At 45.9% G+C, this 27,434-nt stretch overlaps 1 protein-coding gene across 1 annotated transcript in view; it reads right to left on the bottom strand.

The window, feature by feature from the left end:
• STT3B (STT3 oligosaccharyltransferase complex catalytic subunit B) overlaps positions 1-27,434 on the bottom strand; it is a 269,436-nt gene that overhangs the window by 4,899 nt on the left and 237,103 nt on the right. The window contains exons 13-15 of the mRNA XM_063922283.1: positions 25,266-25,439; positions 23,764-23,877; positions 14,428-14,640 (exon numbers count right to left, since the gene is read on the bottom strand). Coding sequence (XP_063778353.1) covers positions 14,428-14,640; positions 23,764-23,877; positions 25,266-25,439 — 501 coding nt within the window. The remainder of the gene's footprint in view (positions 1-14,427; positions 14,641-23,763; positions 23,878-25,265; positions 25,440-27,434) is intronic.

Below are 27,434 nucleotides of genomic sequence, written 5' to 3'. Positions count from 1 at the left end.
ACCGGTTTGTTCTGAAGCCACTCCTCCGCCTGGCGTAGGGCGTTGTAAATGGCCCTTAACTCCAGGACATTGATGTGGAGACAAGTCTCTAGGCTTGACCAGAGACCTTGGAAATTTCTTCCCAGTGCGACAGCCCCCCAACCTCGGAGGCTCGCGTCCGTGGTCACCAGGATCCAGTCCTGAATGCCGAACCTGCGACCCTCTAGGAGGTGAGCACTGTGCAGCCACCACAGGAGAGATACCCTGGCCCTAGGAGACAGGGTGATCCGTTTCTGCATCTGTAGATGGGACCCGGCCCATTTGTCCAATAGGTCCCATTGGAAAGTCCTCGCATGGAACCTGCCGAAGGGGATGGCCTTGTATGAAGCCACCATCTTCCCCAGAACCTTTGTGCAATGATGCACCGAAACCTTTTTTGGCTTTAAAAAGGTTCCTGACCAGGGCTATGAGCTCCTGAGCCGGAAGAAAAACTCTTTTTTGGTCTGTGTCTAGAATCAGGCCCAAAAAGGTCAGACGCGTTGCAGCTACTAGCTGGGATTTCGGTAAATTGAGAATCCAGCCGTGCATCTGCAACGTCTTCACGGACAGAGACAAGCTGTCCAGCAACTTCTCCCGAGATCTCGCCTTTATAAGGAGATCGTCCAAGTACGGGATAATTGTGACTCCCTGCTTGCGCAGGAGCACCATCATTTCCGCCATTACCTTGGTGAAAATTCTCGGGGCCGTGGAAAGACCAAACGGCAACGTCTGAAATTGGTAGTGACAATCCTGTACTGCAAATCTCAGAAACGCCTGGTGAAGGGGGAAAATCGGAACATGAAGGTACGCATCCTTTATGTCCAGGGACACCATCCAATCCCCTCCCTCCATGCTGGCGATGACCATTCTAAACGATTCCATTTTGAACTTGAACCTCTTCAAGTACAGGTTCAGGGATTTTACATTTAGAATGGGTCTGACCGAACCGTCCGGTTTCGGTACCACAAACAGGGATGAATAATAACCCTCTCCTTGCTGGAGATGAGGAACCTTGATTATCACCTGTTGAATGTACAATTTGTGAATTGCCGCTAACACTAGCTCCCTCTCTGACGGGGAAGCCGGCAGAGCCGATTTGAAAAACCGTCGAGGGTTCATGTCTTCGAATTCCAGTCTGTATCCCTGGGAAACAATCTCTATTGCCCAGGGATCCACCTGTGATTGAACCCAGACGTGGCTGAAAAGACGAAGACGTGCCCCCACTTGATCTGACCCCCCCCGGAAAGCCCCAGCGTCATGCTGTGGACTTTGCGGAAGTAGGGGAGGACTTCTGCTCCTGGGAACTAGCTGAGTGTAGCTTTTTTTCCCTTGCCTTTACCTCTGGCAACAAAGGACGATCCTCGTACCTTCTTGTTTTTATTTGAACGAAAGGACTGCATTTGATAATGTGGTACCTTCTTAGAATGCTGCGGGGGAACATAAGGTAAAAAATTCGATTTACCGGCAGTAGCAGTAGAGACTAGGTCCGAGAGGCCTTCTCCAAACAATTCCTCCCCCTTGTAAGCAATGACTCCATATGCCGCTTTGAGTCGGCGTCTCCCGTCCACTGTCGGGTCCACAAGAGCCGCCTAGCAGAAATAGACATAGCGTTTATTCTAGAGCTTAGTAAACAAATGTCTCTCTGAGCATCCCTCATATACAAGGCAGCATCTCTGATATGCTCCATGGTCATTAGAATGGTATCCCTATCTAAGGTGTCCATCTCCGTAGATAAGGAGTCTGCCCATGCCACGACAGCACTACAAACCCAGGCCGACGCCATGGCCGGCCTAACTATAGTTCCTGAATGTGTGTAAATGTGCTTCATGGTAATTTCCTGCTTGCGATCAGCAGGATCCTTGAGGGAAGCAGTATCCGGAGAAGGCAGTGCCACCTTCTTGGATAAGCGTGTCAGCGCCTTGTCTACTTTAGGCGCAGATTCCCATCGTATCTGATCCTTCTGTGGAAAAGGATACGCCATGAGAATCCTTTTAGGAAAATGGAGTCTCCTATCCGGAGATTCCCAAGCCTTTTCGCATAATTCGCTTAGCTCAAATGAGGACGGAAACGTGACCTCAGGCTTTTTCCCTTTATACATGTGAACCCTTGTGTCAAGGACAGGGGGTTCCTCCGTGATATGCAAAACCTCTTTTATGGCAATAATCATGTACCTAATACCTTTTGCCACCTTCGGCTGTAATTTTGCATCCTCATAGTCGACACTAGAGTCAGTATCTGTGTCGGTATCTGTGTCAGCTACCTGGGATATGGGGCGCTTTTGAGACCCTGAAGGTCCTGGCACCACAGGGACAGGCACGGACTGGCTACCCGACTGATCCCTAGCTTCAGCTTTGTCTAATCTTTTATGCAGGAGATTTACATTTGCATTCAAGACATTCAGCATATCCACCCAGTCCGGTGTCGGCGTTGCCGACGGCGACCTGACATTCAAGCACTCCCCCTCCACATTAAGCGAGCCTTCCTCATCAAACATGTCGACACACTGCACACACCCAGGGAAACTTTTTCTGAAGACAGTATCCCCTGAAAGGCCAGCACACACCCCAGCGCAACAACCTGGAGACCAACACAGAATGCTTTTCCCCAGCAGCGCTGTATTATACTTTATCCGCCAATTATGTGCCCCCCCCCCCTCTCTTTTTAAACTCCCTTCACCGTGTGTAAGCAGGGGAGAGTCCGGGGAGCTTCCTCTCAGCGTTCTGTGGAGAGAGAAATGGCGCTGGTGAGTGCTGAGGGAGAAGCCCCGCCCCCTCGGCGGCGGGCTTGTCCCGCTCAAAATCGTGTAAAATGGCGGGGGCTCAATTATATACATGTACAGTGCCCAGCTGTACATGTATATACCCATTTTGCCATCTATTATTGCTGCCCGGGGCGCCCCCCCACCTGCGTCCATACAGTGACCGGAGTGTGTGAGGTGATGTGGAGCAATGACGCACAGCTGCAGTGCTGTGCGTTACCTCTGTGAAGCTGAAGGCTTCTGCCGCCTGAGACGTCTTCTTGCTTCTGTTCTTCTGGCTCTGTGAGGAGAACGGCGGCGTGGCTCCGGGGGTGGACGCCCAGGATGAACCTGTGTTCACCCCCTCTGAAGCTAATGGTGTCCAGTAGCCGAGGAAGCAGATCCTATCAGTTAAGTAGGTGTGCCCCTCTCTCTTCAGTCCCTCGATGCAGGGAGCCTGTTGCCAGCAGTGCTCCCTGTGAAAAAAGTAAAAATCCAAACAAAAATGCTTTCTGTAGCAAAGAACTCGAGAGCTCCCTGCAGTGCGCCCTTCATCCTCTGGGCACAGTGTAAAACTGAGGTCTAGAGGAGGGACATAGAGGGAGGAGCCAGTGCACACCCAGAATCCAAAGCTTTCTTAAAGTGCCCTATCTCCTGCGGAGCCCGTCTATTCCCCATGGTCCTTACGGAGTCGCCAGCATCCTCTAGGACGTTAGAGAAAAAAAAATGACAGGGGATCCCCCGTATTTTAACAACCAGCACCGGGCTCTGCGCCTGGTCCTGGTGCCAAAGATACGGGGGACAAAACACGTAGGGGTCCCCCGTATTTTTCACACCAGCACCGGGCTCCACTAGTCAGAGAGATAATGCCACAGCCGGGGGGACACTTTTATATAGGTCCCTGCGGCCCTGGCATTAAATCACTAGTCACCCCTAAATCAAGGGGTTCCCCCCCTCCAGCCACCCAAGGGCCAGGGATGAAGCCCGAGGCTGTGTCTCCCCCCCCCATCTAGCAGAACTACAAGTCCCGTATTTTTGGCACCAGGACCAGGCGCAGAGCCCGGTGCTGGTTGCTAAAATACGGGGGATCCCCTGTCATTATTACCCCCCCGTATTTTTGCAACCAGGACCGTCTCAAAGAGCCCGAGGCTGGTTATGCTTAGGAGGGGGGACCCCACGCATTGTTTTTCTGAAATTTTAACCCATTCCCACCCCTTCCCACTGAAAAACATGCACTGATCTCTCCATATTATGAGATGGAGGTGGAATGAAATTGACGAAATGACTGTCGAAAAGCACTGTTGTCGAATCGACATTCTTCAATTGAATATACTTTTGTCGAAAAGCCGCATTTTTACCATTGCAGACATGTCGAATTTGACAAATGTCGAATTGCAAAAAGTCGAATCTGAAACGGCAGGTTTTTTGTCGAAAAGTACTGTATTGCATTGTCAAATCCAATTCGACAGGTGTTTTTTATCGAAAATGCCCCTTTTTTCGACATTTGCGGCAATTTGACCGCAATTGCATATACCCCAAAGCATGATACGTATGCGGATAAAAAATTAAGAGATTAAAACCGCCCATATGCATTGTTCGTTAGGGGCGTCCCTAATCTACAGTGCACCCGGTGTGGCAGCAGCCCAAAAAATGGGTGTGGCTTTGCGGTAGGGTCGCGTGGCTAAGCATAACGATCTCCGTTTTAGACACTACAGGGGTGCGGGAGATGCGGGCTGCCCCTTGGGATTGGCGTGCCTGCAGTGCTGGCTTCTGCAAGGTGACAGGAGATGGACTGCAGCACGTAATGTTACAGTGCAGCAACCGGCTCCTGTCACTGAGCAGGAGCCAGCACTTTGGTGTCACACCTTGGCAGACTGAATTAAGAATTTTATTTAAAAAATAAACACACACACACACATATATATATATATATATATATATATATATATATATATATATATATATATACATACACACAAATAACATTTACATTTGTAAAATATTGGGTTTTTAAACATCGGAACATTGTGACCATCACCATCGGACCATTGTGACTTTGATTTCTCCAGTGGCTGCTTATCTGAGATAGACACTGGAGAGCTGGGGGTGGATATTTACATTTCCTGGGCTGCGCCTCTGTACCACTTCCTGCTGTGCTGACCAATCAGCAGTGATTGGCAGCACGGCAGACACTCAGGGAGAGTGCAGGCATGCAGAAGGGCTGGGAGGTCCTTCTGTGATTGGCAGCTGCTAGAAGAATATTTTCCGGCTGCCGCCCACTCTGCATTTCTGACTGGTTGCATTGTTTGCGACTAGGTCAGATAACGATGCAACCACACCAGGCAAGTGGTTAAACTGGAACACTAAGGGGATTTTCTGTACCTGATTAAAACCAGGTGAAATGCAATCTTTAGTTTATCAAGCTACAGAACCTGTGTTAAGTATAGATGTCCCAGATTAAAGGGATACTAAAGGGATATTATGGCAAGCCTAGTTTTAAGGGAAATGGCTTAGCACATGAAACTATGTAACATACGGTTTTAGACATTTCTGTTGTATTTGCATGTGCGGTGAGGTAAATGGCTGAGGAGGCACTGGCTAGTACCAAAGACTTACACACAATATATGAGCCAAAGGGTTCATCTGTACATTATACACAGGTGCAGCAGTATATACTGCTGGAAATTTGGAGAGTTTTGATCAGAGCTGTGCGGAAAAGGAAGGTTCAGCTGTCAGACTTTTTGCTCCAGAGTTTTGAAGGATTAGAATAATACAAAGAAGGAATTTATAATATATTCTTTGTATCTTTCATATACTTCATATAGTCAAAACTCTGCAATATACTTAAGTATGACAGGAAATGCCTCACCTTACCACCACACGTCACTGCTGCGGATTTAAAGTAATTAGGCATTTCATGCAATATGGATACTATGCGGAAAATAAGATTTTACTTACCGGTAAATCTATTTCTCGTAGTCAGTAGTGGATGCTGGGAACTCCGTAAGGACCATGGGGAATAGACGGGCTCCGCAGGAGACAGGGCACTTTAAGATAGAATTAGGATACTGGTGTGCACTGGCTCCTCCCTCTATGTCCCTCCTCCAGACCTCAGTTAAAGAAACTGTGCCCGGAAGAGCTGACAGTACAAGGAAAGGATTTTGGAATCCAGCCACACCAATCACACCGTATAACTCGTGATAAACTTACCCAGTTAACAGCATGAACAACAACAGAGCATCAGATAAACCCTGATGCAACCATAACATAACCCTTATTTAAGCAATAACTATATACAAGTATTGCAGAAGTCCGCACTTGGGACGGGCGCCCAGCATCCACTACGGACTAAGAGAAATAGATTTACCGGTAAGTAAAATCTTATTTTCTCTAACGTCCTAGTGTATGCTGGGGACTCCGTAAGGACCATGGGGATTATACCAAAGCTCCCAAACGGGCGGGAGAGTGCGGATGACTCTGCAGCACCCAATGAGCAAACACAAGGTCCTCCTCAGCAAGGGTATCAAACTTGTAGAACTTTGCAAAAGTGTTTGAACCCGACCAAGTTGCTGCTTGGCAAAGCTGTAATGCCGAGACCCCTCGGGCAGCCACCCAAGAAGAGCCCACCTTCCTTGTGGAATGGGCTTTTACTGATTTTGGTAGCGGCAATCCAGCTGTAGAATGAGCCTGCTGAATCGTGTTACAGATCCAGCGAGCAATAGTTTGCTTTGAAGCAGGAGCACCCAGCTTGTTGGGTGCATACAGGATAAACAGTGACTCAGTTTTCCTGACTCTCGCCGTTCTGGCTACATAAACCTTCAAAGCCCTGACCACATCTAGCAACTCGGAATCCTCCAAGTCACGAGTAGCCACAGGCACCACAATAGGTTGGTTCATATGAAAAGATGACACCAATTTTGGCAGAAATTGCGGACGGGTCCGCAATTCCACCCTGTCCATATGGAAAACCAGATAGGGGCTTTTATGTGACCAAGCCGCTAATTCTGACACATGCCTAGCTGAAGCCAAGGCTAACAGCATGACCACTTTCCACGTGAGAAATTTTAACTCCACGGTTTTAAGTGGCTCAAACCAGTGTGATTTCAGGAAACTTAACACCACGTTAAGATCCCAAGGTGCCACTGGAGGCACAAACGGGGGCTGAATATGCAGCACTCCCTTTACAAACGTCTGAACTTCAGGAATAGAAGCCAGTTCTTTTTGAAAGAAAATGGATAGGGCCGAAATCTGGACCTTAATGGAACCCAATTTTAGGCCCAAAGTCACTCCCGACTGTAGGAAGTGAAGGAAACGGCCCAGCTGGAATTCCTCTTGTCAAAGTCGAAAAATATAATGCATATGCCTTGTACTAACCCCATGCACATGCCCGCTGCGCGTGCACTTGCTCTGCCGTGCGTGCACATATCCGCAATTTGCGTAGGATCGCTCTGGCGATCGTGCGCATGATATGGGCATTTACGGTAGAGTTTGTGAGCGAATAGAGGGTTATTAGAACATTGCATATTTAACCCAAATAGCGTATATTGTAGATATAGTTCCCCTAGACCATGTCAGCGAGTATTATTAGTTTAAACAGTTCCTGGACAGAGAGATTCGCCTTTGCATGATAGGAAGGGTCAGATAAAGGTTGGAAGGTGATGTCTAGTATCCAGCTGTAGGGTATTTTGAGGGTAACATTCCGGTGTTAGTAAGAGAAAGATCGCTTGCTCCTGCATATAGTTATGTGCAAAAGTAGATTATGAACATCAACTGTATTTACTGTAAATTACATATGCGGCGGGAATCCAGAGGATACCACCCACAAGAGCAGTTGGGGAAAGACATCGCCCACCCTTTCAAATCCACCTATGACCTTTACTGTAATGTAGAGACCTGTCCCTGTGTCCAATGAACAATGAGATTACAGTGACCATTGTATTGTGTATGCATGTTGTGTATAAAAGGACCATTGTTGCCTGGCCGGTCAGAAGACTCTGAACGCTATCTACCTGATGAGCGGAGGACCGGATCTGGGTTGCGCTTGCGAATATTCTCACGTACGTACATTCTCTGTAGCCATTATTCTGTTTAGATTTACTTGTTAGCCTGTAGTGTATAAATTGTATTGTTTTCTTTTGGAATCAATCCACGGTGGCCTTAGAACCCTGTGGTTTCAACTACAGAAACAGTGTTGTGTTTTCACTTTCCTGCATGGGCTTTAAAGTAGATTTAACTGTATAAGGTGTATAGCATTGATAAGGTGTACGCACTGCGGGTACTTTGTATCGCCAGCGCTACTTAAGGTTTAAAGGTATAACATCGTTGCAGTACTTTGCTGTTAAGGGTTTAAAGTGTAAGCATATCATTACATTGTATCATTAACAAGGTTTAAAGGTCATCAATTGTGTGTGCGCTCGCTGTGTGTACTCCGTACACTCAGCGTGGCGTGTGTACGCCAAGTGCGTACCACGTGCAGGACTCTGTACGCAAATAGCGTACAAAGTGCGTAGCACGTGCACGTAGTCTAGCGGCCATAGCGGCTCAACGATAATTGTGCACTCAGGGGTATAGCTTTGCGGTCTAAGATAATACCGACATTATCACTCTGTAGGGGCATTCCTGGCCTTACACCAAGCAACATATTTTCGCCATATACGGTGATAATGTTTAGCCGTCACGTCCTTCCAAGCCTTTATCAGCATAGGAATAACCTCATCCGGAATGCCTTTTTCTGCTAGGATCCGGCGTTCAACCGCCATGCCGTCAAACGCAGCCGCGGTAAGTCTTGGAACAGACAGGGCCCCTGTTGCAACAGATCCTGTCTTAGAGGCAGAGGCCATGGGTCCACTGTGAGTATTTCTTGCAGCTCTGGATACCAAGTCCTTCTTGGCCAATCCGGAACAATGAGTATTGTTCTCACTCCTCTTTTTCTTATGATTCTCAGCACCTTGGGTATGAGAGGAAGAGGAGGAAACACATAAACCGACTGGAACACCCACGGTGTCACTAGTGCGTCTACAGCTGTCGCCTGAGGGTCTCTTGACCTGGCGCAATACCTCTGTAGCTTTTTGTTGAGGCGGGATGCCATCATGTCCACCTGTGGCAGTTCCCACCGACCTGCAATCTGCGCGAAGACTTTTTGATGAAGTCCCCACTCTCCCGGGTGGAGGTCGTGTCTGCTGAGGAAGTCTGCTTCCCAGTTGTCCACTCCCGGAATGAACACTGCTGACAGTGCTCGTACGTGATTCTCCGCCCATCGAAGAATTCTGGTGGCTTCCGCCATCGCCACCCTGCTCCTTGTGCCGCCTTGGCGGTTTACATGAGCCACTGCGGTGATGTTGTCTGATTGAATAAGCACCGATTGGTTGCGAAGCAGGGTCTCCGCTTGACTTAGGGCGTTGTAAATGGCCCTTAGTTCCATGATATTGATGTGAAGTCTCCTGACATGACCACAGCCCTTGGAAATTTCTTCCCTGTGTGACTGCCCCCCACCCTCGGAGGCTTGCATCCGTGGTCACCAGGACCCAGTCCTGAATGCCGAACCTGCGGCCCTCGAGAAGGTGAGCACTCTGCAGCCACCACAGAAGAGACACCCTGGCCCTGGGGGATAGGGTTATCAGCCGATGCATCTGTAGATGCATCCGGACCACTTGTCCAACAGATCCCATTGAAAGGTCCTCGCATGGAACCTGCCGAAGGGAATGGCCTCGTATGACGCCACCATCTTTCCCAGGACTCGTGTGCAGTGATGCACCGACACCTGTTTTGGTTTTAAGAGGTCTCTGACCAGTGTCATGAGTTCCTGAGCCTTCTCTGATGGGAGAAAAACCTTCTTCTGGTCTGTGTCCAGAATCATGCCCAGGAAGGGCAGACGTGTCGTAGGAATCAGCTGCGACTTTGGAATATTCAGAATCCAGCCGTGCTGTTGTAACACTTCCCGAGAGCGTGCTACGCTGATCAGCAACTGCTCTCTGGACCTCGCCTTTATGAGGAGATCGTCCAAGTATGGGATAATTGTGACTCCTTGCTTTCGCAGGAGCACCATCATTTCCGCCATTACCTTGGTAAATATTCTCGGTGCCGTGGAGAGACAAAACGGCAACGTCTGGAATTGGTAATGACAATCCTGTACCACAAATCTGAGGTACTCCTGATGAGGTGGATAAATGGGGACATGAAGGTAAGCATCCTTTATGTCCAGAGACACCATAAAATCCCCCTCCTCCAGGCTTGCGATGACCGCTCTGAGCGATTCCATCTTAAACTTGAACCTTTTCAGGTATATGTTCAGGGATTTTAAATTTAATATGGGTCTGACCGAACCGTCCGGTTTCGGTACCACTAACATTGTCGAATAGTAACCCCTTCCCTGTTGAAGGAGGGGAACCTTTACCACCACCTGCTGGAGATACAATTTGTGAATTGCAGCTAACACTATTTCCCTCTCTAAGGGGGAAGCTGGCAGGGCCGATTTGAGGCAACGGTGAGGGGGCATCTCTTCGAATTCCAGCTTGTATCCCTGAGACACAATCTCTATAGCCCAGGGATCCACCTGTGAGTGAACCCACTTGTGGCTGAAATTTCGGAGACGCGCCCCCACCGGGCCTGGCTCCGCCTGTGGAGCCCCAGCGTCATGCGGTGGATTTAGTGGAAGCCGGGGAGGACTTCTGTTCCTGGGAACTAGCTGTATTGTGCATCTTCTTTCCTCTACCCCTGCCTCTGGCAAGAAAGGACGCACCTCGGACTTTCTTGCCTTTTTGTGATCGAAAGGACTGCATTTGGTAATACGGTGCTTTCTTAGGTTGTGAGGGAACATATGGCAAAAATTTTTACTTTCCAGCCGTAGCTGTGGAGACCAGGTCCGAGAGACCGTCCCCAAACAATTCCTCACCCTTGTAAGGTAAAACCTCCATGTGCCTTTTCGAGTCAGCATCGCCTGTCCATTGCCGAGTCCACAGGACCCTTCTGGCAGAAATCGACATTGCATTTATTCTAGAGCCCAGTAGGCTGTCTCTTTGAGCATCTCTCATATATAGGACAGCGTCTTTTATATGCCCCAGGGTCAGTAATATAGTATCCTTGTCCAAGGTATCCAGTTCCTCAGATAAGGTATCTGTCCATGCTGCTGCAGCACTACACATCCAGGCCGACGCAATCGCCGGCCGTAGTAAGGTACCTGAATGTATATAAATGGATTTCAGGATACCCTCCTGCTTTCTATCCGCAGCATCTTTAAGGGTGGCCGTATCCTGTGACGGCAGGGCTACCCTCTTGGATAAGCGTGTTAAAGCTTTGTCTACCCTAGGGGAGGATTCCCAGCGCAACCTGTCCGTTGGCGGGAAAGGATACGCCATAAGCATCCGTTTGGAAATCTGCAGTTTTCTATCTGGAGATTCCCAAGCTTTTTCACATAACTCATTTAACTCATGTGAAGGGGGAAAGGTCACCTCTTGCCTTTTCTCCCCATACATATAAACCCTCTTGTCAGGGACTGGGGTTTCCTCTGTGATGTGCAACACATCTTTCATTGCTATAATCATGTAACGGATGGCTTTAGCCATTTTAGGCTGCAACTTTGCATCATCGCCATCGACACTGGAGTCAGAATCCGTGTCGATATCTGTGTCAACAATTTGGGATAGTGGGCGTTTCTGAGATCCTGATGGCCTCTGCGATGTAGGATTAGGCATGGGTTGAGACCTTGACTGTCCCAAGGCTTCAGCTTTATCCAACCTTTTATGCAAGGAATTAACATTATCATTTAAAACCTTCCACATATCCATCCAATCGGGTGTCGGCGCCGTCGGCGGTGACCCCACATTCATTTGTACCCGCTCTGATTCCACATAGCCTTCCTCGTCAAACATGCAGACACAAGCGTACCGACACACCACACACACAGGGGATGCTCTATTTGAAGACCGTTCCCCCACAAGGCCTTTTGGAGAGACAGAGAGAGAGTATGCCAGCACACACCCCAGCGCTATATGACCCAGGAATCACACAGTAACTTAGTGTTAACCCAGTAGCTGCTGTATATACTGTTTTTGCGCCAAATTTATGTGCCCCCCCCCCCCCCCCCCTCTCTTTTTACCCTCTTTCTACCGGGGAGAGCCTGGGGAGCTTCCTCTCAGCGGAGCTGTGGAGAGAAAATGGCGCTGTTGAGTGCTGAGGAAGTAGCCCCGCCCCCTCAGCGGCAGGCTTCTGGCCCGCGTTTTGTGTGTAAAATAATGGCGGGGGCTCATGCATATATACAGTGTCCAACTGTATATATGCTGCTTTTTGCCAATAGGTTCTCAATTGCTGCCCAGGACGCCCCCCCCTGCGCCCTGCACCCTACAGTGACCGGAGTGTGTGGGTTTAGTGTGGGAGCAATGGCGCACAGCTGCAGTGCTGTGCGCTACCTCATATGAAGACTGGAGTCTTCTGCCGCCGATTTTGAAGTCTTCTTGCTTCTCACGCCGGCTTCTGTCTTCTGGCTCTGCGAGGGGGACGGCGGCGCGGCTCCGGGATCGGACAACCAAGTTGTCACCCTTGGTTGTCCGATCCCGGAGCCGCGCCGCCGTCCCCCTCGCAGAGCCAGAAGCTGGCGTGAGAAGCAAGAAGACTTCAAAATCGGCGGCAGAAGACTCCAGTCTTCATATGAGGTAGCGCACAGCACTGCAGCTGTGCGCCATTGCTCCCACACTAAACCCACACACTCCGGTCACTGTAGGGTGCAGGGGGGGGCGTCCTGGGCAGCAGTTGAGAACCTATTGGTTCCTGTGTACGATCCCTCTGGAGCTAATGGTGTCCAATAGCCTAAGAAGCAGGACCTATTTTCAGTGAGTAGGGCTGCTTCTCTCCCCTCAGTCCCACGTAGCAGAGAGTCTGTTACCAGCAGATCTCTCTGAAAATAAAAAACCTAACAAAATACTTTCTTTTTAGCAAGCTCAACTAAGTAGCACCCAGCTCGTCCGGGCACAGATTCTAACTGAGGTCTGGAGGAGGGGCATAGAGGGAGGAGCCAGTGCACACCAGTATCCTAATTCTTTCTTCAAGTGCCCTGTCTCCTGCGGAGCCCGTCTATTCCCCATGGTCCTTACGGAGTCCCCAGCATCCACTAGGACGTTAGAGAAATAGGTGGTAATTTACTTTGGCTTTTACAATATGTAGATTCTACAATTTACATGAGAGCAACCCTCATTTGTGCGCATGAAATTATGTACTTATTTAGAAATGGTTAACACAGAATGAGTAAATATTTACTTTTGGGCATACAGTACATTACATAGCAAAAGTAGTTTGACACCCCTTCTACTTAGTGTACTGGCCATTTCAGCCACGCCCATTATTAACAAGTGCATACAATCAAGCCTACAGCTGCAAACGTAAATACTGGCAGTAGAACAGATTGTATTGAAAAGACTTAAGGCCAACACTCACGGCCCGATGCGGGAGAGATGTGTGCTGAGCTAACCGCTCAGCACAGCGCGATCTGCCAGATTGGCCAATCTAGCACCAGCGACAGTGATGCACGGGGCTGCGCATCGCTATTAGGGCTACACACAGAGCGATCTTCCTGAAAATCTAAGCAATCTAGTCAGATTGCTTAGATTATCGCTCAGTGTGTACCCCCCTTTAAGGCCAGTACTGACGAGAGAGATGTGTGCTGAGCGTCTTAACACAGACCGCTCAGCACACATTGGGGGGGGGGGGATAAACGGGGGAAGCCGCTCATTTCACCCTGCGGGTGAAATGAGCGATGTGCTAGATTGAGCCTGCATGCAGGCAAATCTAGCACCGGCGATAGTGACGCGCGGGGCTGCGCATAGCTATCGCTGTGGGGGGTACACATGAGAGATCAGTGCTTAACTTCTAAGCAATCTAGTTGGATTGCTTAGAATTTAAGCACTGATCCCTCCGTGTGTACCCCCCTTTACTGTACAATGTGGAACCATCATAAATCACCACCTTTCCAACAAGCAACTGTGTCAGGGCAATATCTGCCCTGACAGAGCTCCTATGGTCAACTGTAAAGTCCCATACACACTAGACGAGAAAGTAAAAGATCTTGCTCAGAAGGGCCAATCTGAGCGAGATCTTTTACAATCTCGTCTAGTGTGTACACTCAATGTCGTTAAAGATGCACGCTTCTGCGCATCGTTAACCACCCACTGCCTCATCTGAACATGTACAGACGAGGGAGGTACTCGTTAATGACAGCTATGCAGCATGTGTGTCGTTCCAAACCCCCCCGCCGTTCCCTTCCCCGCTGGCATCGGCAAGTGTGTATGCACTTGCCGATGCCGGCAAGTGTGTATGCACTTGCCGATGCCGGCACCCTGTCGCCGCCAATATCGGTGTCAGCGGAGGCTCGGCTAGTGTGTACTGGGCTTAGGAGCGGTTACTGTAGAGTGGAGATATCCAGGATAGAGAACAAGCTGCAAAGTGTAAGGTCTCACAAACTCCCAGAAAAACAAACAAAAAGTGTATAACGGAACTACTGGCCTTTCCAATGGTACACAGATGACAATACCTGGTGACAACCAATGCTGGGGATTGCCTGCCAGCATTGGATGTACATAAAAACGTAATTTTACAGAAAAGACTGCAGATTTAGGAATACGGCTGGTTTAGGAACAGTTTGTAAGATGAAACAACAAACAATAAGTTGCTATTATTCAGCTTACCTTCTTCGATAAATACTTCTGTTTGGGTACAATGTTAGTCACTCTCGGCTTGTGGCCAAGTGGCTCTATATTTTCTAGCTGTTTCACTTTGTATATTCTCACAAGCCAGTGCTCCGATGTAAATGCCTCTTCCAAATGTTTAAATTTGATATCTTTATTCCCAATCTCCGCATTACGTGTACGATCAAAACCTGGTGGGGTTCGAAAATCTAGCTGCAAGACAAAGAAATGAAGTTAGTGTGCATGATCCTTATATTCACTAGCAATTAGTGCAGTAAATCAGTTCTTTGGCAAACCAAATAGACGAAAATATAATTTTGGATGAAAAACAATAGAGAAACCAGCGCTGGCTGTAAAAATTTTATAAACCATCTGGGCCGTTTGTTGTAAAATATACGTTATGGTAAGAACTTACCGTTGATTGCGTGATTTCTCTTATGTCCACAGGTATCCACAGGACAACATTAGGATATTGTCGAGCGACAGCGAAAATGGCACCAACACGGTCAGGAGCTTTCTTGCCTCCCAGGATGCATTGGGGCCTCCACTATATAGTCCCGCCCACTGACTCAGTCAGATCAGTTCTTTCCACAGCGATTTTAGGCAGGAACATCAGGCAGAGACCTGTTTAGGCGATAAGAACACACATGCACACCCTTTCATACAAGAAGGAAGAGGTTTAGTGATTGTCTAGATCAGAGGTTCTCAAACTCGGTCCTCGGGGGCCCACACAGTGCATGTTTTGCAGGTCTCCTCACAGAATCGTAAGTGAAATAATTAGCTCCACCTGTGGACCTTTTAAAATGTGTCAGTGAGTAATTAATACACCTGTGCACCTGCTGGGTTACCTGCAAAACATGCACTGCGTGGGCTCCCGAGGACCGAGTTTGAGAACCTCTGGTCTAGATCCTCAAATCAGATGAGTCAGGATGGGATCCCTGTGGATATTAGAGAAATCACGTTATCAACGGTAAGTTCTTACCATAACGTATATTTCTCTGGCTGGGTCCAGAGGATTATCCACAGGATAACATTGGGATTCCCAAAGCCATTTTAGTGGTGGGGACGCTCCTGATTGCACAGGAGGACCTTTCGCCCGAAGTCTGCGTCATGAGAGCCAAAAGTATCCAAGGCATAATGTCTGATGAATGTGTTTATGGAAGACCATGTGGCTACCCTACATATCTGTTCTGCTGAAGTACCCTGTTGTGCTGCCCAAGAAGGACCTACCTTACGTGTAGAGTGTGCAGAGACATTAGCCGGAATAGGGAGATCTGCATGAGAATAAGCTTCTGATATTACCATTTGGAGCCATCTCGTCAGCGTCGGTTTACTAGCAGGCCATCCTCTTCTATGGAATCCGTAGAGGATGAAGAGAGAATCTGTTTTCCTGATGGCACTAGTACGATCTATGTAGATTCTTAAGGCTCTGACTACGTCCAGCGACGCTTCTCCCGCAGATAGTCCCGATACCTGAAAAGCTGGGACTACAATCTCTTCATTCAGGTGAAACTTTGATACCACCTTTGGAAGATAGCTAGATCTCGTTCTGAGAACTGCTCTGTCTGGAAAAAAACTTAGGAAAGGAGACTTACATGATAATGCTCCTAAATCTGACACTCTTCTGGCTGACGCCATTGCCAGTAAAAAAATAACTTCTACCGTTAACCACTTAAGATCTGCTCTCTCAAGTGGTTCATACAGAGGACCCTGGAGAAATTTAAGAACTAAATTAAAATCCCAGGGAGCTGCAGGAGGAACAAATGGAGGTTGAATATGTACTACTTGAAAAAACATATGTACATCCTGTAAATCAGCAATCTTTTGCTGAAACCATACAGTTAATGCTGATATTTGAACCCTCAAGGAAGCAACTTTCAACCCTTTATCCAATCCTGCCTGAAGGAAATCCAAAATCCTAGCTACTTTAAAAGATCTCGGATTGAAATTTTTTCCAGTACACCAATGAATATAGTCTTGCCATATTCTATGATACACACGGGCTGAAGAAGGCTTTCTTGCTCTAAGCATAGTTTGGATTACTTGTTTCGAAAATCCTTTAGCCTCTAAGATAGAGGTTTCAACAGCCACGCCGTCAAAGACAGGCGATCCAGATGACTGTGACAACAAGGACCCTGCATTAGCAGATCTGGACGTTGAGGGAGCAGTATCGGTGCTTCCACGGACATTCTCAATCGATCTGCGTACCAATGCCTTCTTGGCCAAGCTGGAGCTATTAGAAAGATTGCTCATTTTGCCTGTTTTATCTTTCTCACTACTCTGGGTAACAGAGATATTGGAGGAAATAGATATGCCAGCTGAAACCTGCATTCTACTGACAGTGCGTCTACAAGGACCGCTCCTGGGTCCCTTGTTCTCGATCCGTACCTTGGAACTTTGTTGTTTAGTCGAGACGCCATAAGGTCCATCTCCGGTAGACCCCATCTGTTCACCAGTGTCTGAAACACTTCTGGATGTAGTGCCCATTCGGTTTCCTGAATGGTGTGTCGACTGAGAAAATCCGCTTCCCAGTTTAGTACACCCGGGACAAATACTGCTGACAATGCTGGGAGATGGAGTTCTGCCCATTTTAGAATGGGAGTTACTTCCTCCATCAAACTCTTGCTGTGAGTTCCTACTTGATGATTGAGGTATGCTACTGCCGTCGCATTGTCTGAGCGGATCTGGACTGGTCTTCCTTGTAGATTGTCCTTTGCCTGAACTAAAGCCAAGTAAACGGGCCTTAACTCCAACAGATTTATCGGCAGGCGACTTTCCCTTGCGGTCCATTTTCCCTGGAACCATAGGCTTCCGAGTACCGCCCCCCAGCCTTGCAGGTTAACATCTGTTGTCAGGACTTGCCACTCTTTTATCCAAAAGGGTCTCCCCTTGTTTAAATGGTCTGTCTGTAGCCACCACGCTAGAGACCTTTTTACATTTACTGGAATCTTTATCATCTGCTTCTTTATCGTCTGATTATTTCCATTCCATTTGGTCAGAATAAGGTGCTGCAACGGTCTGGAGTGGAATTGCGCATATTCCACCATGTCGAAGGTTGATACCATCAGACCCAACAGTCGCATTGCTGCATGGACTGACATTGTCTGGGCTTGCAACGCTTCCTGAGCCATGACCTGCACCTTGACTATCTTTTTCTCTGGTAAGAGAACTTTCTGTAGGTCTGAATCCAATATGGCCCCCAAATGAACCATCCGCTGTGACTGATTCAGGGACGACTTTTCCCAATTTATGAGCCACCCGTGTCTCTGTAAACAAACTATCGTCTGTTGAAGATGGCTCAACAGTAAATCTTGCGACTGTGCTAAGATTAACAGGTCGTCTAGGTATGGGAATATTCTTATCCCTTGTTTGCGCAGACAAGCTGCCATAACCACCATGATCTTGGTAAACACCCTGGGTGCTGTAGCTAGCCCGAACGGCAGAGCTTGGAACTGGAAATGTTCCTGGAGGATGGCAAACCTGAGGTAACACTGATGTGATAGTGCTATAGGCACATGTAGGTAAGCATCCCGTACATCCAGATACCATGTAATCTCCCGGTTCCATAGCCAACATTATAGAGCGTAACGTCTCCATGTGGAACTTCGGGATCCATATGTATTTGTTCAACATTTTCAAATTTAGAATTCGTCGGTATGACTCATTTGGTTTCTGGATTAGAAATAGAATGGAGTAAAACCCCTGTCCCCTTTGTGATGGAGGTACCGGGACAATCCCACCTGACTGCAGTAATTTTTGGACTGCTTCTTGCAGGGCATTGGCCTTCGACTCTATACAAGACAGGCTGGTGCAAAAAAATCTTTGAGGAGGCTGCCTCCTGAATGGGAACCCATACCCCTGAGATACTACCTTCTGCACCCAAGCATCTGCTGTTGACTGTTGCCATATGTGTGCAAAAAGAAGGAGTCGGCCCCCAACCCTGGAATCCTCCAGGCGGAGGCCCGTCTCTTCAGGCTGATGGTTTCTGTTCAGGTTTGGAAGCTGGCTTTTTGCTAGCCCACTGCTTCCTACCCCTGGATTTAAACTGGGGTTGCTTAGGCTCCTCTTTAGCTTTCGCTTTGCCAACGAAATGAGCGAAATTTTAAACCCTTAGACTTAGGGTTATAAGCAGCCGGAAATCTGACCTTTTTCGATTCAGCCTCTGATTCAAGGATATCCGATAAAGGTTTTCCAAATAATATATTACCGACAAAAGGCAATGCTTCCAATTCTTTCTTGGACTCCGCATCTGCCTTCCAGGTCCGTAGCCAAACTGCTCTGCGAGAGACTACTGTCAAGGCTGAAGCTTTAGAAGCAACTGTGCCTACATCAATTGCTGCTTCTTCCAAATACTGGGCAGATTATTAACCGGCAAAAACGATCCTCTTGCTCCCTAGTAGGAGAAGGGATGTCATTCTCTAGTTCCTCTATCCATTCGCCCATTGCCTTTGCTACCCAGGCCAAAGCCATAGCAGGTCTTACCACTGCTCCTACTAGAGAAAAAATATTTTTCAACAGGCTCTCTACCCTTCTGTCTGTGACATCATTTAATGAGGTAGATGACAGTGGTAAAGCAGATTTATGCACGAGTCGCAGAACATGTGCATCTACTTTTGGAGGAACTTCTCTTTTCGAACAATCCACAGCAGGAAATGGATAATAAGAATCCCATCTCTTAGGAATCTTATACTTTTTACTGGGCGCTGCCCAAGACTCATCCATCATTACCGTCAGCTCATCTGACGCTGGGAATTCAGTTTTCACTGATTTTGTTCGTTTAAATACAGGTGCTTTTGCTTTTAACACGGTCTTGGCTGGCTCTTCCAACGAGAGAACAGCCTTTACAGCATTAATAAGTTCAGCTACATCTTCTGAACTAAAGCTCTGCGACTGATCATCATACGGAGTTGAATCTATTGTATCATCATCATCCGATGTATCATCTTGTGTAGTCTGCCACACAGACGCATCTGTCTTAGTCTTACCTGCCCCTTGGTTGCTTGTAGAAGCTACTGGAACCAAACCATAGGAAGGGACCTGCATGTATGGGTTCATAGTGTAACCTAACCCTTGAGGTGGTGCTACCGGTGCTAACCTGTCCGCTATTGAAGACAGAGTCTTTGCGAACATATTCCATGGTGGCTCTGTTGGTGGTTGAACCAACTCCTGTTTTTTACTTCGCTGAAAAGCGAAACAGTTTGCACACAAACCCTCATAAGTGACCAATTGATTCATATCAATTACCCCTGACTTACAAGATAAGCATGTTAGGGCTGTAGGAGTGCTTGATAAATTCTCCTCATCACTTTTGCCGCTCACAGACATGGTATTAACTTGTTATTGACCACACAATTTGTGACTAATAATCACCCTATATGTAAGTATATAGAGGTGAGATCAATTTGACCACAGTGCATCTGATTTGAGGGTCAGAACAGGACTGACATTACACAGAAAAGTCAGCACACATACTAGCAGTCAGTCACATGTTAAAGCATTAGACATTGCCATATGAGAATACAACCTCCATAACAACTTATACATAAGTAGGAAAATTGTACTTCTGTTTTAAACTGGTTCTTTTTTCAACATAACATGCAGAAAACACAGTAATATACAGGTCTCATATGCAATAGGTACTAAAAATTAACAATGCATACTAAGTAGAGAGAATTTTTAGTACTGTATACCCTGCCTCCAGAGAGCGGGATACAGGGAGACTCACCACACTTCCATATCCAAGCAAATACGCTCGTAAGACGCTGAGTGGATTCAGACGCTACTGGTGTACACTGCCGCTCTTGATAACTGACACGGACGCTCACCAACGGACACGGACGCTGAGCGACTTCCACGTGTATGCAGACGCTAAGGCCTGCGACTCGGTCTGGCGGGTTTTATCTCCAGTGTACACAACCGCAGCGTCTAAGCTGCGACCGAGTACCCTCGTGGTAGCGTCTGAGCCGGAAGTGAGGTCATTTAGTTCATGAAACGAGAAACACGCGGGAACTGGCCATGAACTCGGACGAGGGACGGCCAGGAGAACGTCTGAATCCCCCTGTTGACTTAAACTCCCAGGATCGCGGCCTCTACCTGGTCCTGGCGCCTATGATCCCCGGAGAGTAGCGATGTCGCACTCTAGATGTTCGGCGCACCAACACACTGTTTGTAGTCTCCACCAAAATCAGTGTAGCTGTGCCCTGACCCCTCTAGTAAGAGGAAGTCCATAGACTCACCGTCTCCCCATGCTCCGGCCACAGCCTGGTTACGTCTGCTGGACCTGCTAGAACATCCAACACAGACGCCCGTCGAGACAGCACTGATACCCGAAGGTAAGCGTTGTTGCGACCCGGTGGGGAGTTGTTGGAGCGACTCTTTCTAGTATGCGTTTAAGACGCTGTTAAGAGAAGTCGCTCAAAAAAACAATATAGTAAGTCTATAAAAATAAAATAATAAAAGCTTGAGGCTGCTCTCACAGCAGCCCTGTGACCATGCGACTTCCTGCCACACCAAGCAAAAAACTGATCTGACTGAGTCAGTGGGCGGGACTATATAGTGGAGGCCCCAATGTATCCTGGGAGGCCAGAAAGCTCGTGACCGTGTTGGTGCCATTTTTCGCTGTCGCTCGACAATATCCCAATGTTATCCTGTGGACCCAGCCAGAGAAATAAATATTAGACAATTTATTTATCAATGCACATTCAAGAATATATATATATATATATATACATATAAGTGTATACGTTTTAAATAAAAACTTTTAGTAAAATAGACAATTTGACCAAATTGATAAGATTAGTAATGCCATCAAATTAGAATAGTTCATTCTGAGCCGAGCCACTAAATTGGCTCCAATTGTGTGTAACAGAACAATGCGATTTTCAGGTGCTAACAAGCTACATATAAAATACTGATTAAGGGGGGTATTCAATAAGTGTCGGAAACTGCAGTCTTGTCGGAAAGACAGCAGCTTCCGACAGAAATAGGTCGGAAGGGGTTCCAACCTATTCATTAGTGGCAGCTGTTTTCTGACAAGTCGGGAATTGTCGGAAAACACGTGGATCAGTGGAATGGCCGCGTATCCACGTGCTTTTGTCGGAAACAAGGCCAAATCAGACAACCTCAATCCGACTTTTAAAAAAGTCGGATTGAGGCGAGCGGTGCGGCGGCTAGGGGGAGCAGAGAGGAGAGTTACTTTGACAGCCGTCCACTGGCCAGGTAGCTCTCTCCTTGCAGCGCGGCACTGGGCGTGTCCTGTGGCTCCAGCACCTCCCTGTGTTCTCACACACGGTGGAGCTGCTGACAGCTGCACAGACACCGGCCAAATCCGACAGTCTGATTTGGCCACTCTTTGAATAGGGGTTGTCTGATCCATTCCAACAAATGCATGTCGGAATGGATCCGACTCTTATTGAATATACCCCCAAGGATCTGTGGTTTAAAAATGAAAACTGCTGTCTGATAAGGTGCATTTGTCCTCCCCTTTACTTTGAAGCAATCCTAGATAAATGCACACACAAAGACATATTTAATCATATTAACCTGCTATATAAAATGATAGCAGAATTAATTCACATGCTTCTAAGAACACTATGGGGGTATTTAATTAGCTCAGAAAATGTCGGCGCTATCGAGTTCACCCACCTGTGTATTCAATTGCGGGACGATTTTGCCCATTTTTAAGGCATTTGAGCCAAAAAGGCATTGGCGAAAAACGCATCAAAAACAGCCCGTGTCTTCGCCAGCGCAGATGCTAAAACACGTGGATTCTCTGAATTTTTCGCCTAGGCAAAAAAACGGCCCCGCTATTGAATACGGTGAATATCCACTTGCCCTAAAAAATAGCGAAAAGTGCAGCTTCGTCACCTAGGCGTAAAAACAGCCCTAATTGAAAACCCCCCTGTATGTATATAAAATGTGTTCTTAAAAAGGAAAACTCCAAACGTTTGTGAATGTCGCCATCATATGATATAGTAGACTGCCTGTTGATGAAATATATACCATCGTCTGTGCACATTGTAATGATGAATTGACAATGAACACAAACACAGTTCATCTGTGAAAATAGTAGTTACTAGATTCAATGCCTTCACCACGAATTATTAATTCCCATTGAAAGCTTCATATTCTTAAAATTTACAAGCCAAGTCAGTGTTAATGTTATTGGCTATTCATAAGCAGCTTGTGCCATCCACCATTGGGCTGGGCTATACAGATTACAATTCTAGAATGAAATAGGCTATAAAGTTAATAGCATTCATTTCCTAAATAAGGCATGAACAATTGTCAGTACGCCTCTTTGCCTGCCCTTAAAGGTTTGTTTTTCTTACCCTTGAATAAGAATATGCAATTTACTGCACAATAAAGGATTTGTAATAGACTTCAACAGACTTGCATCCACTTATGAGCTTTACACGTTAACATACACGTTGTCATATGGCCAGCAATATGAGTACAGCAAAAATCTTGCTACACAAATCAGTATTGGGCAGTATTAATATAAGAAAATAACGCACAGTGTAAGAAGGTAAAATGGAACTTTATATTGGGCAATATGCAGAAAAGAACTGAAATGCAAAAGCATTTACTGGAGTCACCATTACTGTGGCACCATTTAAAGCCAATAATTTAACTTTACTCAATAAAAGCATGAAATGGTAGGTGCTGAGGAGTCAAGCTTTCTGAATGTCTAGTAAGTAAGGCACTGACAATGGCTACCATTTGACAAATATTTTCAAAGGAAATGGCAAAGTCCTTTTTTGTTTTGTTAACATACTTTGAGAAGCTTACCTTGAAAGGTCACTAAATCTACAAACACAAACTGCGTTAAATAAAACGGTGTAAAAAAAAGGCAGCTAAGGTGGTGGCAGTGTCCTTCAGTGACATTATAGGCATACAAATACACGGCACTACCACCCCAATATTATTTTAAATATAAAGATCTCTAAATTTCCTTCAATTACACATGTGGTGTGTGAATACGATTTGTTTCAGTTTCATATAAGCCAACTTGTAGGTTCGGTCTTTATTTTATTTTTTAAGAAGAAAAAGAAAATTAGACCCCCCCCCTCCCAAATCATTGCTCCAGTGACTCACATTACTACATGGCGAGTATTCCTTATCCAAAATTCTAAATCCCACATTTGTGGGTCCCCTACTGAGATAATGACATATATGTTATATATTATATGTACATACAGAAATACTATATAGATATATAGTATAATATATACATGTGTGTGTAATTATCTCAGTAGGGGAACCACAAATCTGTGATTTTGAATTTTGGATAAGGGATACTCGACCTGTATACAGAAAAACAAAACCCCTATTTACCTGCATTTCACCAAATCGATAATATGACATTTTATACATGAGGCAATTGAGCAAAGTTGGAGACCCAGCCTTGTCAACTCGAAATTCTCCTTGTGGTGTGAAATAATCACTTTCCTATAAGAAAGAAAAATATTTTTAGGTTTAATGTGGATGGAACCAACACAAGATGACACTGACAAAGGCAAACAAAAGTAAATTCTTCTGAACACAGGGTCTCAAGAGGACAATTACTGGAAATTAAAAATAAATAAAAGATTTGGCCTCCGGCTAGGTTGAGTTTATTTTCCCTCTTTCTTTTACCTGCAGTCTCTTCAGTACTAACCTCACTCTCTCCTTTTTTCCCCCCACTTTCTATTCTATTTCATAGAGCTATTTCTCTTATCAGGCATTTTATTTTACTATGCACTAGTATCCTTAGCATTACCTTTTTTACAAGTATACATTCACTATGTATGTGGTCTGTACACCTCTGTGCTTTTTTTCCTTTCTTCTGTAGTTAAACACTTTTGGTTGTGGATAATGTTATTGGTTGTTTTTCATGAGTCTTTATTTTCATCATGAGTGGTATGTGACGAATAATGCTGAGCATACACGCTAGGACTGTCTGGCCGATCTGTCCAATATCGGGGGATTGGGCAGATCATTGCAGCATGTATGCGGCGGCTGATTAAAAAATATCCAATCGGTCGGGCATGCCGGATCGTTCTGCATGTACCTCTGGTTCGATATTTACTAAGTGTCCGGTCGACCGCATCAGGCATTGCATGCCCTACCACGGCCGACTGACAGATATTCATCCTGCTCCTTCTGATGGGAAGGAACAGGGAAATCTCTCTTTCCTGGGGGCGGAGCACAAATATCAGGATACATACACTCAGAGATCTCAGTGTCTATGTCCCGGATATCTGCAGGGTCATAAAATGTCCGTCAGTCTGACAGGCATCAGTACTGGAAATAACAGAAGTGTTTGGAGACTGTAAGATGTGTGATATGCGGAATTCTCTAGTAGTAACGTCACTGACATTTGTGGGAGGGGCAGAGTTTATACCAATTGTTATTGCATGACAAAGTGAATTTTAAGGTTTACATATAGCCTAGATGTGTGTGCTGGAACTCACAGCAACAAACAGCTTCTTAAACTGCACTCAAATTGAATTTGAAAGGTAACTAGCTATGGGTTACTGAATGTTTTCATTGGAGTGCCAATACATCACAGACCGGGTAGGGAAATTGGGAATTTTAACAGATTTTTACTTTCCCTAATTCCCTGAAGGATTATTGCTGGCAGATTGGGCCGCCTGATCAGGGCCATTAGTTGGCATGAGTGGCCCAACTTCAAAAAGATCACTACTATACATCATACATGGACTCAACCCATCATACATGGACTAAAGGGCTCTAAAAGCCTTGTGATAAAAAAGTTGGGAATTCCACTCTCCTACACCCAGGCATCTAAAATTTTGCCTGAACAAGCCATGTATCTACAGTGTAAATTTTCTTACCCGGATATCTTTAGGATGCTCTCCTTCTGCTATCCTAACCATCCAAAGAAATTTATTGATGTCATCACCAGAGTAGCCAATTACGCCACCAAAGATAATCAATACATAATCTACATCCAAGCTCCTCATGATTTCATAAGCGGCTGATTCATTTGAAGACATTGCTTTCCCCACCTAAAAATAAAATAAAAATGACATTATTCAGCAGCTGAAAGAAACCCCCCATCAAAACCAAGTATGCCATTTAGGTCTAGTAAACATGGCTCATTAACATTTTGTGCTTTATTAGACGTTTGCCTGAAGAACTTAGAAGTATGTTTATGTTTAAGAACAAAGTTGGTGGGATCTGTGTCTCCAGGTCGTCTGAGTTTTCATAGGTGTAGTTCTAACATGTGAGAAGTAAGCAATTTGTCACTGAATGCTCAGTGTCATTCGTTATTCAAGCTTATCCCAGTAAGAAAAAGACAAAACCAGGCGTATTTTGTATTACTGTCCTTTTAAATAGTATCATTATGTGTTGACTTGACTATCTCCTTAAAAGCCAGGATTTCCTTAGTTTTCAGGATAATATAGTCATATTCCCATACTGCTTACCAAACTGATTACATCTCTGAATACACCTCCTCCTCACTTATCAGCTGATATACCACAAGGCTCAGTCCTAACTCCCTGCTATTTTCTATCTTTCCTTGGAAAAGTGACTATCATCCCTTTCACACACGCGACCCGGGAATTTGCCAGGGAATTGGATTTTGATTGAAAAAAAAAAAAAAAAAAAAATTATATATATATATATATATATATATATATATATATATATATATATATATATATATTTTTTTTTTTTACATTGGATTTTTATAAAAATTATCAAGTAAGCAAATAAACCAAGTAAAAACAATAATACAAGGTTCTTTTAAAATACTATAATGCTGGGTACACACTGGTAGATATACCTGCAGATCAATTGATCTGCAGATATATCTACAGACGGACCAGGCAATGTGTTGAACGTACACACTGCCCAATCAGTTGGGACTGATGTCATGAACTGGGCAGGCGTTCACATGTGCCCGCCCAGTTTAGGGGTCAGTCACTGGGGCACCTGCAGCAAGTGTACGTGCGGTCAACTGACAGCCCGTACACACAGCATGATGTGCCAATATTTCTCTAGATCAGGGGTTCTCAAACTCGGTCCTCAGGACCCCACACAGTGCATGTTTTGCAGGTAACCCAGCAGGTGTATTAATTACTCACAGACACATTTTAAAAGGTCCACAGGTGGAGTTTATTATTTCACTTGTGATTCTGTGAGGAGACCTGCAAAACATGCACTGTGCGGGGTAATGAGGACCAAGTTTGCAGACCTATGGTCTAGAAATATTGTCCGACGTTCACAGACATATTGCTCGTACACTGGCCGACGGACCCGCAATATATCGGCCACTATATCGGCCAGTATGTATGTACCTTAACGTTAATATATTTAATTTAAATTACTTGTCCGTGTCACCATGAATCATGGCATAGCAAACTACACACAAATAAAAAAATAACTGCAAAAGAAAAAAAAGCAACGATGTTAAAAGTTACAATAGTTGGCAATTGCCCTGCCCGATTTGTACATCTAAATAAGCCTACACATTAGGTTTATTGAACTCCTTAAACAGAAACACAAGTTTTGTAGCTTTGTCAGTACCCAAGCGGTTTCTCAGTATTGACTACACCAAAGAAAATGTGGAAAAATAAGAATTTACTCACCGGTAATTCTATTTCTCGTAGTCCGTAGTGGATGCTGGGTACTCCGTAAGGACCATGGGGTATAGACGGGCTCCGCAGGAGACTGGGCACTCTTAAAATAAAGATTAGGTACTATATCTGGTGTGCACTGGCTCCTCCCTCTATGCCCCTCCTCCAGACCTCAGTTAGGGAAACTGTGCCCGGAAGAGCTGACATTACTAGGAAAGGATTTGGAATCCAGGGTAAGACTCATACCAGCCACACCAATCACACTGTACAACTCGTGATAACTATACCCAGTTAACAGTATGAACAATAACTGAGCCTCTCTCAACAGATGGCTCATACAATAACCCTTTAGTTAAGCAATAACTATATACATGTATTGCAGAGAGTCCGCACTTGGGACGGGCTCCCAGCATCCACTAC

This window comes from Pseudophryne corroboree, chromosome 5 (genome assembly GCF_028390025.1).
Source record: "Pseudophryne corroboree isolate aPseCor3 chromosome 5, aPseCor3.hap2, whole genome shotgun sequence".
Lineage (NCBI taxonomy): Eukaryota > Metazoa > Chordata > Amphibia > Anura > Myobatrachidae > Pseudophryne > Pseudophryne corroboree.
The sequence above is the reverse complement of the archived record's forward strand: the minus strand, read 5'-3'. Positions and strand labels throughout refer to the sequence as shown.